At 41.7% G+C, this 16,768-nt stretch overlaps 1 protein-coding gene across 1 annotated transcript in view; it reads right to left on the bottom strand.

The window, feature by feature from the left end:
• The window catches only part of igsf3 (immunoglobulin superfamily, member 3), an 82,401-nt gene extending 65,853 nt beyond the window's left edge, over nt 1-16,548 (bottom strand). Inside the window, exon 1 of the mRNA XM_084908697.1 lies at nt 15,625-16,548. Coding sequence (XP_084764823.1) covers nt 15,625-15,664 — 40 coding nt within the window. The 5' untranslated portion in view covers nt 15,665-16,548. The remainder of the gene's footprint in view (nt 1-15,624) is intronic.
• Between the last annotated feature and the right edge of the window lie 220 nt (nt 16,549-16,768).

The raw sequence follows: 16,768 nt of genomic DNA, 5'->3' as shown, positions 1-16,768 counted from the left end.
TGAAATGTGCTGGCAAAATCTGGCTGACCACAGCCTGGAATGTAGTATGTAAGAGCAGGAGCCATCAGTAATGACTCAGACCTTGGTTCCCCCAGTGTTTCTTTGCTGTGATGTCAGTGTGCTAATCTGGCGGCACCCGGTCTACCCAAATCCAAGTCTGTACTGCTGCATTAGTGCTCCTCACGCTGCAGCTTCTCACCTAGAACTGCTGGAAACATATTACTCATACATCCAGAAAAAGAAGGAGGAAAAAAAAAACCCATACGACTCATACTGTGTTGGTGCACTAAGAGCTTTCCTCCACTTGTCTCCTGTCATCCTCATGAAACAAGCTTCTCCTCATTTCTGATTACTCTCACTCCCTTCCTCCATGTTTCACCAATCATCAATCCTCCCCTTCGTCCTGCCCCTGCAGTCTCTCTTTCTCTGGATATTCCTGTCTCTTTTCTGTGCCTCACGCTTCTCTGCATCTTTTCAAGCAGGATTTAAGCAGCTCTGTGAAACTTCAAAGTGCCCATCGCTCTGCAGGCTGTTTAGAAAGGATGACAATGACAAACCAAACCCTGCAGACCTTCAACTGATCGCTCTATTCCACCACCCTTCCACAGTAATCCTGAGGCCTCCCCCCCCATCTCCCAACTTTTTCACCTCTGGCTGCGCTGCCTTGATCTCCAAGTGTCCATATTTGTTCAACAAGGCCTCAGATATTCTATTATTAACGCTCGTCTCCATCTCTGCATACCGCAGATGTCCTGCTTTGCTACCTTTTTCCTTCTCTGGTATTCCTTTCCTGTATCTCATACCTCATCATAGCTGGCCCATTGCTTCCCACACAACTTTGGTGCAAGCAAAAACATGTGTCCCACGTCAGGTGATGAAGAATGACCACAAGCAAGCTGACCTTCCTGTTGATCGGTTGGAGGATATAGCAAATGGGAGCAAATGATTGCAAATGCACAGACACACACACACACACACACACACACACACAAACAGAGAGAGAGGGAGAGAGAGAGAGAGAAAGCTGCAAAGAGGATTAAGCTAAGAAGAAGGGGGGGTTAAACACTAATCCAATCATTCGTGGCCAGTGTCTTATTCTCAGCGGAAACAGCAGTGAGGCCACTCGCATTCATTCATACCTACACCTCACATCATCACTCTTCTATGACACATGATAATTATACACCTTGAAAGGTGTATAATAAAAAACACTGTAGGGCGTAAGTAATATAGAGGGCATTTTCACAGCGGTGCAAACACATGCTAATGTAGAGAACAGAGCTGTCCATCAATGATTCTCACTTTGCTTCAGTTTTTAATTACATACCCACACATGTAAATACAGATTATATTCTATATGTGCACACAGGGACGCCCATGAAAAGTTTAAGCAACCTAACGAAGATCAGCCTAACGTAGTTCCTTCATCCCAACCGCAGTCAGGCTGTACAATACCCACACAGTATAAATATTGTTTAAAAATGATGTATATTATTATCACTTCCACTGTACTTTACGTATATATCAAAAAGAAAAATCTTGGTGTATTTTACTGTATATAGTAACCATCTGCATCTCTAATTCACCTGTTCTTCCCTTTTGCTGCTGTAACAAGTGAATTTCCCCAGTGTGGGACTGAATAAAGTATGTCTCTGTTTATGATATAAAGGTGAGGCGTCAGCCTTGGTTTACTAATATAATATATGAGGTTAAATTACTGTGAATTCATAACACTTGACTGCTCTAATACAAAAAAAATTGATTAGACTCCTTTTAAATGCATTTATTCAATTGCCTTATTCTGAGTGAATAGATACTATCAGATTTTCTCAGCGAGAATAAAAGCTCTGGCTGTTTCACATCAGAGGTTTTTATATTTCTGTGTTGTTTGTTTTGTTAAGAGTTTTACTTCTCTCGCTTGAAGCAGGTTGTTTCTAAAGTGGAAAAAGGTGGTCACAACTCTGAACATCCATCCATCCATCCATCCATTTTCTTAACCTGTTATCCAATTCTATGTCGCATAGGGGCTGGAGCCTATTTCAGCTGTACACCCTGGATAGGTCGCTACTTGATTACAGGGCTAACACGTAGAGACAGACAATCATTCACGCTCACATTCGTACCTATAGCCACTTTAGAATTACCAGTTAAAATAACCTACTGAGAGCCCACACAGGCACAGAGAGAACATGTAAACTCCACTCTACCACAACCCTACTGTATAGCTCCAATCATTTCTTGATGCAGATGGAAGACTTTTTTGTTGTTCTTCAGTAGAGATAGAAGTCAAGGCGTGACAATATATGTCCACAATAATGATGACGTCACATTACACTGATTCTGTGATACTGTATTCACTGCAAGAAAATCATCTCTATAACTGAAGGAGTAAAAAGCAGCCTCAAAAAGGCAAAAAAATATTTTTTTACCCTCTGCACCATTGCATCAATGACTTTATGTATTATTATTATTATTTAATTTTAATAACGTGTCAGTTGAACTTCTCAGTTCTCTGATTAGTTTCTCCCCCCGCTGACTGCTGTTTCCCCTCTGTGAGTTCCTTGTTTTTCTTCACAGCTGCCACTTTTTCAAGTTGGTTTACTTGTGTTTACTTCACCTTCAATCATTTGGTAAACTCCACCACAAGAAATCATGAAATATTGACTAATAAGGTTGCAACTTAGCATGAATTATTAATATTACAGGGAGATACGCAATGCATAAAACTAAATAAGTTCTGTGACTATTTTAGCTTAGCGCACAGTGGTTTGAATCTTAAACTGGGATTATAGCCAGTGTTTGAGATACTGCCGGCCCTTAAACTTCACCTTAATGCTTTTCGGCAAAAACTATTTAGGAAAGTTGAACAGGGGACCGTCTAATGATTCAGCGAAACACGACTTAAACATATGAACATGCTACATATAAAAAAGTGCACTACATCAGTGTCCAGTTTGCCCAAGGGAGGTTCAAAATGATCCAGAGTAAGGCAGCAATAAGAAGAGCAAAGGATTACACGGGGAGCAGAGAAGACAAAGAGCGAAAGAGGAAGAACGGTTGCCTCCAGGTTGCAGAACATTACAAAATGCACAAAGCTTTTGAATACATATTTTACACCTTGGGGTTTGGACCCCCTTTTGCCTCAGGAGCTGATGATGTAAATCTTCTGTTCCACAACATCCCAAAGGTGCTCAATTAGATTGAGATCTGGTGACTGTGGAGGCCATTTGAGTACAGTGAACTCATTGTCATGTTGAAGAAAGCAGTTTTAGATGGTTTGTGACATGTCGCAATATCCTGATGGGCGTAGCATTCAGAGGATGGGTACACTCTGGAGCTACACTTTCATGTTTTTAATGCCTAATTCTGATCCAACCATCTGAACACTGTAGCAGAAATCGAGACTAATCTGACCAGGTAACATTTTTCCAATCTTCTAATGGCCAATTTTGGTGAGTCTAGCCTTAGTTTCCTGTTCTTAGCTGATAGGTGAAGCGTCTGGTGTAGTCTTCTGCTGTGGCAGTCTGTCTGTTTCAAGGTTAATCACTTTTTGTATTCAAAGATTCTCTTCTGCATACATTGGTTTTAACAAGTGGTTATTTGAGTTGCCGTTGCCTTCATATCAGCAGTCTGGTCATTTTGCTTTGGCATCAACAAGGCATTTTCACCCAGAGTACTGCTGCTCACTTGAGATTTTCTCATTTTCAGACCATTCTCTGTAAGCCCTAGAGATGGTGGTACAGGAAAATCCCAGTAGATCAGCAATTTCAGACTCAAACGAGCCCATCTGATCCTAACAACCATGCCATTCAAGGTTGCTTAAACCACCTTTCTTTCCAGTTCTGGTGCTCAGATTGAACTTCATCAGGTCATCTTACCGTTGTGCACATGCTTAAACGCATGGCCTAAATGCTGCCATGCAATTGGCTACTTAAATATCTGCATTAACCTGCAGCTGAACAGGTGTACCTAACAAAGTGGCCGGTGAGTGTGTAGGCATGCTGCTAAATAATGTGCTGCCATTTGTGTTACAGAAAGAAATAAAGACCAAAGAGCGATGACGAATATTTTCCTGTCCACTCTTCCCTGCACTCATTAACCATACTCCAGAATCACTCTGTATATTTCTCCCTCTAGGCCCCTGAAAGCATTTGACCCTGTTAACATCATTACCAGAGACAGCAAGAGTGCCAAAGACACAGAGAGATTCCAAGATGAGGCAAAACAGAAGGAAAGAAGATCAATGAAGAGAGATTTTTTTTTAATGCAAGAGGGGCACATTAGCAGTCAGTAAGGGTATGATCACAATACAAATTCTAGCCTCTTTCTCAAAACTGTCCAACAAAATAAACCTTTACATGCTAAATCATATCGTGTGCCGCAAAGAGCACGAATTGTATTTTTGTAATGCCTCTTACGTGAAAGTGTCTGTGCAAAAGAAATGTGATTTAACAGACTAAAATTCTTCACGTTGCCTCTGCAGAAGAAATTTAACATTCAGCTTGTCAGGCTTTCCACATGGCACTATGTAATCATCCAAATGTAAACCCAGCAATAGATTGATGACAATACCCGACTTTATTTCCTATAGTTTTCTCATCGTATTGGAGAGGCTCTAGACAGCATCGAATATTGCAATTCAGGCCTCGTCCTCTTACTCCTCTTGCCATCCGTGTCGTTCCTGCAGTGATAATCATGGTGTGTGTCAGATTGTAGAAGTCGCTGCAGCAGGGCTGTTTTTAACAACCTCTGACCCTTGTTTCAGCTTCAGAATCTTTAATATTGACAGCCTCATTTATTAAGTGGGACTTTTTTTTTTTAAATGACAGAAGAGGGAGCATCTTATCTTTTGTACTTAAGTGAAAAACGTAATGTTTTCCCTCAAGGCACTGTCGAACAAACATCTGAGTGATAGGGAGAGATGGCAAAAAAAAAAAAAAAAAATGAAGAAAGAAAAAGCAAGTGTTACGTCTTCCACGAGAGGTCAGTTACATAGGCCGGCTGGTCAATCCAACTGCTGACGAACAGCTACAACAACTGCCCATTACACCCACACACTTCTAATCACAGCGACAACGACAGAGTACAGGATGTCCACGGGGTTGGTAGAACAGCAGTTCAACTGTATGTCACCATCTTGTCTTTGTATATGTCAAGTAAAGAGACAGAGGTGATGTTAGTAGTAAATAGGAAATGATTGCAAGACTTAAAAAAGACTAATAATAAATAACAGATACACAGGGCCGAATTCACTAAGGGGTAGATGTGTTAAATGGAAGAAAACAAAGCCAGAGGGCAAGAAGAGGATCAGAAGTAAACTAACTCGCACATTTTTGTATATATGCAAGTGAATAAGTGTGCACTTCAATTCTGTGTACGCATTTATGCTCCCTCTAAACTTTCCACGCAAAGACTTCACAGGCAAGTACCTTGTGTAGTGTTATTTAGTTCTATTTTTATTTCGTATATATTTTTTTTTGGGGGGGGGGGGGGAGAGAACACAAGTGAGACGGAGCCAATTTTTGGGAGAAATTGTTTGACATTTCGTGAAATACAAATGTGTCCGTGTGTGAATGAATACTTATTTGCTTTCCTGCTCTTTCAGGAGACCTGAGGTAAACGTGGTGAGCAAGATCGCAGGCAGCAGCCAGTTAGGTTAGTCTGACTGTCCGGTTATAACAACAAATAAAGCTCACAAATAAAAACAAGTTACATCCTTCAGACCGACGTGTCATAAAAGAAGCCCAAGTTGCAGTTTTCCAGAAAGTTATGTGTTACATCCTTTATTTTTTTTTAAAAAAATATCTGGTAGTTAACGTTATAGTGATTTCAAAACCTTGTATCATTATGCTATGCATTGCCTAGACAAATAGCCATTGGATCCAATCTTGTATCTGGATTCAAAGACAACGATTTTAAGACAATAGATCTTTTTTTTTAATGCCATTCAAGTCTCACTGCATTCAAATCAATCATGCTATAGTCTCCATTTCTGTAACTGCCATCCAATTCTCAAATCTCGGTGTAAACTAGGACTCCTGCTTTGAATCACACCTGGGTCATGCTGTCCTCGCGCCTCACTATGCTAACTAGTTCTAATTTATGGGCCTCCTGGGCTGTAGCAGTCATGACCTCACCTGCGCTGTTGCTCGTAACAGCTGGTGAGACCAGGATGGAAGCCGAGGGGGGTTCCTAATTCCTACTTCTGCGTCAATATGGTGCTGAATGCTTGAAGTGTGAGTGGCCACTACACTATAAATGGAACCAAGCATTAAGGATACGCCTGCTTAGCTGAAATGTAATTTTTCAGTGTGTGGGCTGATTCATATTTTCTCCTCTCCATTTCCGGTGCTGGCATTATTCGTCAGTAGTGTCAACTGCCTCTTCATCCTCCCTCCTACACCCTCAGCTGCTTCGCCTTCTTGTTGGACCACGTCGGAAAAAGAGCTTTTAAGTTTTATTGTTTTATCCAGAGAGATCATACGGAACGGATAATCAACACACAGTCACTACTGTGACTTACACAGCTAGAGCAGTAGCTTGACATATAAATTTAATTAAAACCTTAAACGTGTGCGTGAAGGTCATTCCTTAACAACGGCGCATAATGATTAAAAACAGAGCTGGCTAGTAATGCTTTCTCTTCCACGCTCCAGCCAAGGCTACAGCAAATTCAAAGGAACCTATTATGCAGGCATTTCCTAATTTCTGTCATAAACCTGTATAATAGTGGATGCTCATAAACTCTTTCCCCGCCAAAGCATTGTTTACCGGTGACTCACGAATCGCTAATGAGTCAAGGTGTCTTTGCTCTATGATTTATATCACAAAAAAAAAAAAGAGCAGAAAGTTGGATTTTTAACACCATCTCATGACATAATTGCTGTAACATGTAATTACGGTGATGATGGTGTTTAATGTGGTCAAAGTATCAGTTACTCACACCAGCCTATGTACAAGCAATCCCTGTGACCCAAAAGCTTCAAACTTCCCTAAATGTTTGGTTCCCCTTATTTTTTCCTACTCTTGGCTCACAGATGATGACAGAGAGCGTCCTAATATGGTCATCTTGGTTCAAATCTGCTGTTTAGGAGGGAAAGCCAATCAGAAGACCGTTAACTTGAAAAGGAGGGGGAAAGGGGCTGCAACAATATTAAAGATAATGCAAGCAGAGTCTAAGAATAAAAATATGCCGTTGGAAATTATATAAATATAACGGGTCCACATCAGGTGTTTGAAATGCTTTTCTGGAAATGTGCGACTCCTGAATTATGGAATCTGGGTTACTGAAAGGCAGGGTAAACACATACAGTGTAACAGATGGCTACAGTCAGTGTAGACTGATGAACAGAACTTGAAGCAGGGCCGTCTGTGCCACATTGAGGTGTCTACATTAATAGCTGAAAGTGACAATTTTTCCATGGCAAATACAGCCATAATTCCAACTACTGTTTGTCACTGTGAGGAAGACAAAGGCGTCTGGACAGAGGACAGAGGTAGTCTGTCTGGGCCAATCATATCTACGTGTGCACACACAAACACACCTTCAGTGCACTTAGTGCTTCCATCTACACCCCACCCCAAATGCATTAACTCTATGTGGACACCTGCTACCACACTAACCTCCTCTTCCCCAACCCCCCAGTCATAACCAACCTGATTCCCTCCTCCCAACCCCCCCCCCCCCCACACACACACACATCCCCCACCCGGTCTGAATGACAAAGCATTGTGGTCTCAGAGCTACGCCCAAACCAAGCTATTCCTCCAGAAATAACACTAAAGGAAATATATAAATAATAATAAAGCTGTACACAATATATGCAGTCGTGACTAACTCTTACAGAAGAGTCGAATGTTTGCGTTAATTGTCGCAAAAGAAAATGTAGCTATAAAAACTACACAGCTATCTCTGGTCATTATCCATCTTGTACTTGTGTACAATTATGCCTGACAGCTGCGTCTACTTTATGTACACTGGTTAGGGTTTTTTTTGTATGACTGGCAACTTGCTATCGGTTCCCACGTTTGTGCATTAAGCCGCAGATTGGAAAGAAAACTAATTAACTATTAATTACTCTACTTCAAACAGACTTTTTCTGCCATTGTCAGTCATTTTGCCTCTCAGGCAATGAAAGACATGCGCTTGTAAATTCATGCATTTATGCATAAGCAATTAGACACACAAACACACACATACACACGCCAGCACATCTTTGGTTTTATGTGTAAAAGCGAGCGCCGTAACAGAACATAGCGGCAAAGGGAGTCAAGCGCTTTTCGCGAGGGGAATGTTGAAGGCAAAGAAACGTTAATATAGACATTTAATTATGCGCACGTGCTTCTTTAAACGCGGGCATAGAGATGAGTGTCTGTCAGACGATGAGGACGTGGTGGTGGTTGGGGGGGGGAGCGGTCGCCATAGTTACAGCGCCTGGTGTGCATCCCACCCGCGTGGGATCTGCTTGGGTGGAGGATCAAGCAGGGAGCAGGGGAGTGTAGCAGCGTGGAAGGACAGCAACTCAGTACTGTGTGTGTGTGTGTGTGTGTGTGTGTGTGTGTGTGTGTGTGTGTGTGTGTGTGTGTGTGTGTAGGAGTGAAGTGGAATCCTCTTGTCAACCAGTCATCATGGCTCCTAACACAGAATAGCAAACCGGGAGGAGTCGGCAAAACCCCCAGGGATTTGGGGTGGGGGTTTGTTGGTCTTATAACTAAGCAAGAATGGTGCATGTAAATAGACCCACTAAATGTGATTGTTAAACATAGCACCTTCCCCTGAAACTCCAAAGATAAATATCTGGTTTGGATCACACTTGAGGGCAGTTTCTAATTAGTGCTCTTTGAAGAAGGGGTGGGCTGGGCACGGTATTGTTTAAAATGGAGTGGGGGATGGAGGTCAGGGGCTATTCACTGGAGGAGGGGGAGGCATGCTGGAGTACCTTTTAAGCGTGTGAGTGAGGAGAAGCAGGGGCACGTATGCAAATCAGCTCCAAAGAACACTTAAACAGTTTACAAACTGAATGGCTAAAGGGATGTTGTTGGGATGTTATCGCAAAGCACGAGATTGGATCTGAGGCGTGAATAAGCGAACAGGCCCGGGAATGAGAATGTGGCAGAGTTATGATGTAAGGAAAGGCCTGACAGTTTACCAGAGATACCGCAGCAGAGTTAAGATCAGACACAAAGCAGACGCTGCCTCTGCTCTGTCTCCAGCTCCAGCCACTTTCCTCATTCGCCGTGGCAGGCAGGAAGTCTCCTACAAGAACTCTGGTTGTCTTCAGTCACTTATCTCCCCATGTTGGAGAGAGACAACTCAGATGTGGGTCACGGTGGGGTGGAGGTACGAATAGGGAACTTTTGTTATAAATGTATTGTGAGCACTAAAAGTTTGCTCAGTTTCCTGATGTTTTCTGGATGTTCCCTTAGAAGGAAACATGAGTTTAATTGCAGCTTTTCACCACTCAGACGATGCAGACAGAGGAGGGCGAATGACAACAGACAACACTGGTGTTGTAGGAAAACTGTGGTCACAATTGGGTGCGAGCAAATGGGTAGTAGACTGTGGAGTCTACTACAGGGCAACAATTCCTTGGCCTGAGGACATGCATACCAGCCAGTATCTGACTTGCTTTTAGGTACACATGACACAGGAAGTTCCCAGAAGACAAAACACTTCCATACTGGCACAATCACAAAACACCACTCATGCAGCTCTATTGATCCATGCCTAATGAGACATCTCAGTCATAATGTTGACCGACGAATAGCTTCTGTTGTCATTATACATCCCAACTTTAATGAATATTTACTGGGAACTTATCACACAGTTTGTGGATGATAGCCAAGCTGTCAGTCTTGTTTCTGCTTTGGTAGTCCCCCCCCCTCTGTCGAGTCAACAATGTTATGATATGAAAAAACAATAGCACAAAAGGCATCCTGTCATGGGTATACACAAAGAGATGGGTCTGGTGTTTATGATGCAAACAAGCGTGCGTGCAACTACAGAATACAGCAGGCACAGAAAATAACAAGGGGAGCAAACAGCACTGCAATCAGACAGCTGCACAAGCTCGTATTCCCCCTAACAGAGAGAAATTGGTCCTCTGACTCTGCCGACAACAGCAGGAAAAAAATAATAATAATGAGGAACAAATCTTGGGACTCGCACCAAAAATTCCCATACCATAAACATAGATCAGCTATGCAAACAGCAAGCCGATGAGTTATTGCTTTCTGCCTCAGTGTCTAGACGGCGCTGTCTCTTGTGTCAGCTGAGGCTTAAACACACATGAAATGCATTCCCCCGTGCAGTAACAGCTGACTCAAGGTGCTCAGCATGAGGACGCACTGGTTTGACCGCAAACAAGCTGTAATGCGTGTAATTTTCGGGTGGGGGGCTTTCAGCTGTTGTTCTTATTCGGGACAGAGGAGAGGCGGGGTGGGCATCAGGGAGTGGCACGGCAAACTTTGAATCCCAAGAAAATCTGAAATGCCTGAGTCAGCATCAGTGACATTAGCACGGTCCTTGAAAGCGTGGGGGTATAATGGATCACATTCAATGTGTATAATCTGTTTAATGAGAGAAGATTACATTTGCAAAAGATGTGTTGTGAAAATATACTTATATGATCAAGGATTACTTTGAAATGTGTCCATTTTTCATGAAAAGCATTGCTATTAATTGATGATGATTAATAATGTAACAATACTGCTTCTGTAAGGATAGTTTGAATGAATCAAGAATAAAAGATGAATATCCAAGGACTTTTTGCTCTTAATATAGATGGTTGAGATGGTTAAAAACAGAAAAGAACATGAAACATTTTGTGGTTTTATCAATTTTTCTACTAAAAATAAACTTTTTTTTCAGTAAATCAAGTATTCCTCAGACAACTTTTGTTTTTGACAATGCAGTTCAATCATTTTATTTGTAAACAGTTAATGACGCAATGATGTAGCATCTTACTTCTCCTCAAAGGGAGCCCATTATTACAGTAAACAAGGCCAGGATTTCAAATAATGAGGTCAGCATTATGTATAAGTAGGCCATACGAGTCAAAAGCTCAAGCTTTAGACTAATTTAAATGTTCAGTTTACAGCAGATTTATTTTCTGCTCTTTGACCTGGATGATGTCGACAACCTCTTTGGGACACGTACGTCTTCCCATTAATCTGGCATCTGAACATGTTGGCCTCATGTATGAATGTGTATCTTGGTTTCAGTTCAGTGGAAGTTGCAATGGCAATGTTATTATGTTATGGACGATGACTTTAACAACTATGTCATGAAAAAATAAAAACTGTTGATACAAGACACCCATTTTTGGTCAGGTTCAGAGGCTAACTCTGTGGAAACTAATTTCAAAGATAGGAAATAAACAGGCAATTTATTGAAACATGCAATGGAAATACTATATATATAAAGCCATAAACAGGTTGGTGTGATTCTTACATGCTTGAAAGTCAACACAGGCACAATAACTGGACTGAAATTAGCCAATGTCCAGAGAAAAACTTTGAAATTCCTTCAGAAAGTCTGGTGAACAATTGCACAAGAACACCTTAAAAAATCTACACAAAAGTCTGGCTTCATGTCTCCATATAGAGAAATGAATGATGTCTTGAGACTTTTGCACAGTAGTGTATCTGCTGTTCAAATCTTCTGTTTGCAAGAGGCAGCCAATCTGAATAAAGTTGGTTTAAAAGGGAGGATGACTCTGAAGAGGTGTGATTTAAAATGACACAAAGATTCTGGAAAAGAAAGTAATGGGTCCCCTTGAAACCTGCATCATAATATCACTTATAACAGTTATGTGCAATTGTCTTGATGAGTCAATTTTATATGCAAGATTCCTAATTTCTTTCTCTGTTAATTATACAGTTTGTTCACATTAAGAAATGCAAACATTGTAATGAGCTTGTCTGGAATGAAAAATGAGATCAAAGTAGAACTACTTTAAAGCATTTGCGACAATTGTCACGGCACCATATGGACAATCAAATCTGCACTTGAATGGCTGCAAGTACCGCCCTTCTATTTCTGTTAAAAACACAGGGGGAAAAAAAGGAACACTACACATTAGATATGTCTAAACTGATAATGAGCTTATAAGTACCTTCATTTTCTTTGATTGGGCCGGTTTTAGAGGGCCAGCTTGATAAAGGGTCGGCTGATAAGCACAAAGTTTGATGGTGCTACAACAAGTACTTAAAACGTTTCTCTTTTCGATCAATAGCACTGTAATGAGCCTGGATAACAGGCTATGGTTTCAGTTTCTCTACAGACTTGAAACAAGTGATCAAAAAATAGCATCAAAATCCTCACAAGAGAAGAAGGGAGATGGCTCAAAGGAAAAAAGAAAACAGCCACCACACACACCACCATCATACCATCACTTTTGAAAGTTTTACTTCCTCCATTAAAACTTCATATTTCTGCTGACCTTTTTCCCCAAAGGATACCATTTCTGCTTTTTTAATGTGTTTTCCTTACAATCCTGATACCAAAAGGAAGAGACTGTTGAGTGAATGAAGCTCCATTATTACACTCCAGTAAGGACAATTTACTGTAGTCAGACCTGAAAAGCTACTTTGCCGTGTTTAAAAATGAATGCAGACAATACATGATTAGCATGCCAATGTGTTGGGGGAAAAAAAATTAAAAGGTGAAGAAAAAGATAGAAAAACACTAAAGTCACAAAACTGTGATGCTACAGCAGGGTTATATGTTTAATCTTTTGTAGCAAGCTACGTTCAAGTGCTCCCTCTTAAGGGCCCACCGCAGCCGCTAGACCAGCATATCTGAGCTATATAGCACACTTGATAGGCCAATGTGTAAACCACAAATGCTTAAACCATTATACTATAGATCCACTTCTTCATAGTTTGTAAGGGATGAGCTAAAACATAAATCATTGGTATAGAGTGCCTGATATGAGACCTGATTTTATCGATGTTACATAGCTATACTAGGTATACTACACGTTAAAAACCTGTATTACTCCCTTCCCATCCCCATAACTAACCATCTCATGCAGGTTTATGCAAATTCATTCATAACACATTTAAGCGTCATGTGAACAAGGTAAAAACAGATCTTGTTATGCAAGTTGGAAGAGATATTCGACAAATACAGAGATACAAAATGTGAAACACACACACAGGCGTCAGGATTTTGCGCTAAACAGTGTGAAGCTGCTCTTAGACCAGCTCAACAGAACCTGAACATCCACTGGCCGCTCTTCTATCAACCCAGTAAACGGAAACCACTGAGGCATTTCGCAGTTAAACTTGACAGCCTCGCACATATCACACTTCCAGTTTAGTTACATAAACTGGAACATGTTGGATACCAAGTTGGCTGCCTGGTTTCAAACATACTCACACAAACAGAAGAACGCCCGCACAAAGCACACACACTTTTACACCAAAAGCATGACATCTTTCTCGCTCGCTGTAGGAGAGAAGGAAGACATTCTGTTTGTAAAGCTAATAAATATTCGTTCCTTCAGGCGACTCCTTTTATAAGCTTTATATCATATACCCTGGTGCCACAAATAAACACACACACATACCTGGTTGCAAACTCAGCAGCATAAATAAGCCAATATAAGATTTGCCTGCCAAAAAAATGTGTAAGTGGCACCTCTGTCTTTAATAATGACTGATACAGCCTTCATCTATCACAGCTGTCAGCCATCTTTATTATGTTCTTCCTTATCACACACACACACACAAACAAACACTAAAACATAAAAAAGTAAGTTCAAACATGTGCTTGCTGACACACTGCGAATGAATCACACAGCTGATCACACACCGCCAGACAAGTACCTCTAACCTACCACAGCTGCTTGTGTATGCAAGTATGACAGATAGACAAATGATATGAAAGTATATGGCAGTGCATATGCTAGCGATGCATTATCAATATAGCAATACCAGTACTGCTAATATGAAATATAAGCATATTTTTCCTTCAGACACGTTATTTAGTTCATGGCTCTGATGGCTCTAAAATTGGAGGACAGGTATAGAATTTGAAATCATTGTGAACAGAAATGATTCAAGCAGGAAAATTTAAAAAGTTCCTGATGCCATCATGCTGATTTAAATTACCACTTCTATTTTGGAATAACTGAACTTGACTGCTTGCCAGTTGATTGCCACCCCAATATTTCTTTTCTGTCTTCTCGAGGGGGATTGGTTTATAATGTCAGCTAACAGTGAAAAATACCAATCACAAGTTACCAAAGCCTAAAGACATGTCATGCTTTTGTTTGACTAGCAGTCTAATCCCACAGACATTGTTTACAGAACAATCAGAATAGTCTGAAAAGACTCCAATTTAAAGAGCCAGAGCCAGAGAATTTGCACTTTTGTTCCAGATAATTTACTCTGAGTCTATAATTTTTCCGTTGTGGTGATTTTCTGCCTTTGGTTTGGACTACGTCCCAATTGTCAGGTTCACATTACTGATAATGTTGGCAATAATAGCATTAGTATCATGTTAAACACTGTTACTTCAACAGGAGCCACACAGACAGTTGTTACATTTTACTGTTTCCCTCCTTGCACCCAAAAGCTTCTTCGCCACCTCAAAGGGCTTCCAAATTGAATCATGATTATGCAACATGAAAACCCCTCTCTTATCCCTCTTTACCACCGATATCTCATCTGTACTGTGACCGTGTGAAGGCCAACGCATCTCCCATTCGAATTGGGAAACCTGCACAGAGGTCCGATCCTAGTGAAAGTGACTCACGATGTGCTGAAAGGGGATGAGAAGCAAGGCACAGGCTGGTAATCCTCTTGGCCAAGTGGGGGCCTCCAGCAGGCCGACTTCCATTCCAACTCCCACCCGCCCCCTCCTCTGTGCCCCCCCTCAGCAGTGCTGACAGGCCACCCAGTCCAGGAACAGAAAAGCCATCTGGTGTTTGTTTGGGACAGTTCACAGGCAGGATGAAATGTATATGTGTGTGTCAGCAGTGATGTCTGCATGAATGTTTGTATCAGTGTGTGTGTGGTGTGTGTGTCATCAATGTGTCTAAACTTGCATTTGCAGGAAGGTCTCATAAATTACACTAAGTGACAAATGGTTTTTATGATGATGACTTACTGTAAAGCAGAGCAGGCACTGGGTGACATCAGAATCTATTATGCACAGATCCAGGTGTGTCTATATTATGTGCATCTATAGGGGATGTATTGATACACGTGTGTGTGGCAACAGCAGCTGGTTGCCTATATGATCAATCCATTTAACACTGCAGGACTGTATAAGCTTAGTCTCTAACTAAAGACCAAATGTCACATTAACCTAGTTCACCGCGTACACACACACACACACACACACACAGCTGTTCACGGGCATCTGTTATTATTGCAGCGATTTAACCGAAGTAGTCTACTTCCACCTGACTCAGAATGACTACTAGCCCAGTCCCCCTGCCTGTAAAGCGGTTTGATTGACATGTCTCATACAGGTGTGCCGTGACAGACAAACAGCAGGTGCCGATTTTATCTCGGAAATCTGAGCACTGATAAAAATAAATAAATAAATAAAAATCAGATAACAAACGCAGTCTGAAAGCTTTTTTCACCTTCTTTTTTCAGATGACTTACCAAGCAGCGCGCAGACTAGAAAGAGCGCACCGGTTGCCATTGTATGTGTGTGTGTTGCTCTGCTGATCCACTTTTAATATCCCCTCCTTTTAGATGAGAAGCCGGTGGCGTCTGACAGTGTGGTCAGCTGCTGGTCCTGAATCAGAAAATAAGGAGGTCTACAAAACCCCGGAGGCAAGAAGAAGAAGAAAAAAAGCTTCCTTGAGAGTCAAATCCACAGCCGGCGGCTTTCCAAATGTGCGACCCACCTCTCTACAACGTCCTTCTGTTTAAAATAAATAAATAAATAAAAAGCCTCGGATGTCGTTTCCTCTCGCCTTTACCTTCACCTATCTGCTTTTATCGCTGACGATGAAGTGTGCGTATGCCCGGCGCCTAGGCGACCCAACCCACTCACTCGCAGCACCGGCTCACTACGCATCCGAGACTGCGGAGGCGATTCGCACTCGCAGCCTCCTCGGTAAAAACTAAAAGTCCGGCGTGACTCCTGCGTATCTGGATACACGAAGGGGGGCGGGGAGTGCTGACGGTTTTGGGAGTCAGACTGGAATAAGTCCCGGATAATTTTCCTTCTCCTTCACTGATGGGAGCGCAAGATCACGAGCAAGCAGTCCAAGCAGGCTCTGTTTTTTTCCACGGCAAATCCCGTAGACCTTATAATCAATCTCTCCACTATCGCTCCGCAGAAAGCCCAATGGGCGGGCGCTCCAGATGAGGCAAGCAAGGCTTTATACTCTGTATAAAAAATCACATCAGATTGATCACAATACTCTAACCCAAAATAAGTGATTTGAAGTTGTTACTGCCAATTCAAGTGGGCATTGTGTCCTAATTTAAGACACTATGCGTCTAAATCTTGACAAGATTATTAAAAGATTTTACGAGCTCAAAAAAATGAAGCAGTTCACCCCCAGAAAGAAACGACCCAACCCGTTGCTTTTCCTCTCTGGAGGTTATTTCCTTGTTTTCTGCCTGACCAAGCACTTTGGCAGTTTGAAAACTTGAAAGCGTGCTGCCTTGCTCCACCCCTAAAACCACGCCCCGGCCGTGTGGGTCTGGGGTGCAGTGGGACAAGGACGCATTTGCATTTGTTTGTTGAAATTCTAGGGCAGGCCGTTGATAGATTGAATAGGTTAATCGGAGT

This window comes from Perissodus microlepis, chromosome 16 (assembly GCF_051167445.1).
Source record: "Perissodus microlepis isolate ML-2025 ecotype Zambia chromosome 16, ASM5116744v1, whole genome shotgun sequence".
NCBI classification, from domain to species: Eukaryota; Metazoa; Chordata; class Actinopteri; order Cichliformes; family Cichlidae; genus Perissodus; species Perissodus microlepis.
This window is presented reverse-complemented; position numbering and strand designations above follow the sequence as displayed.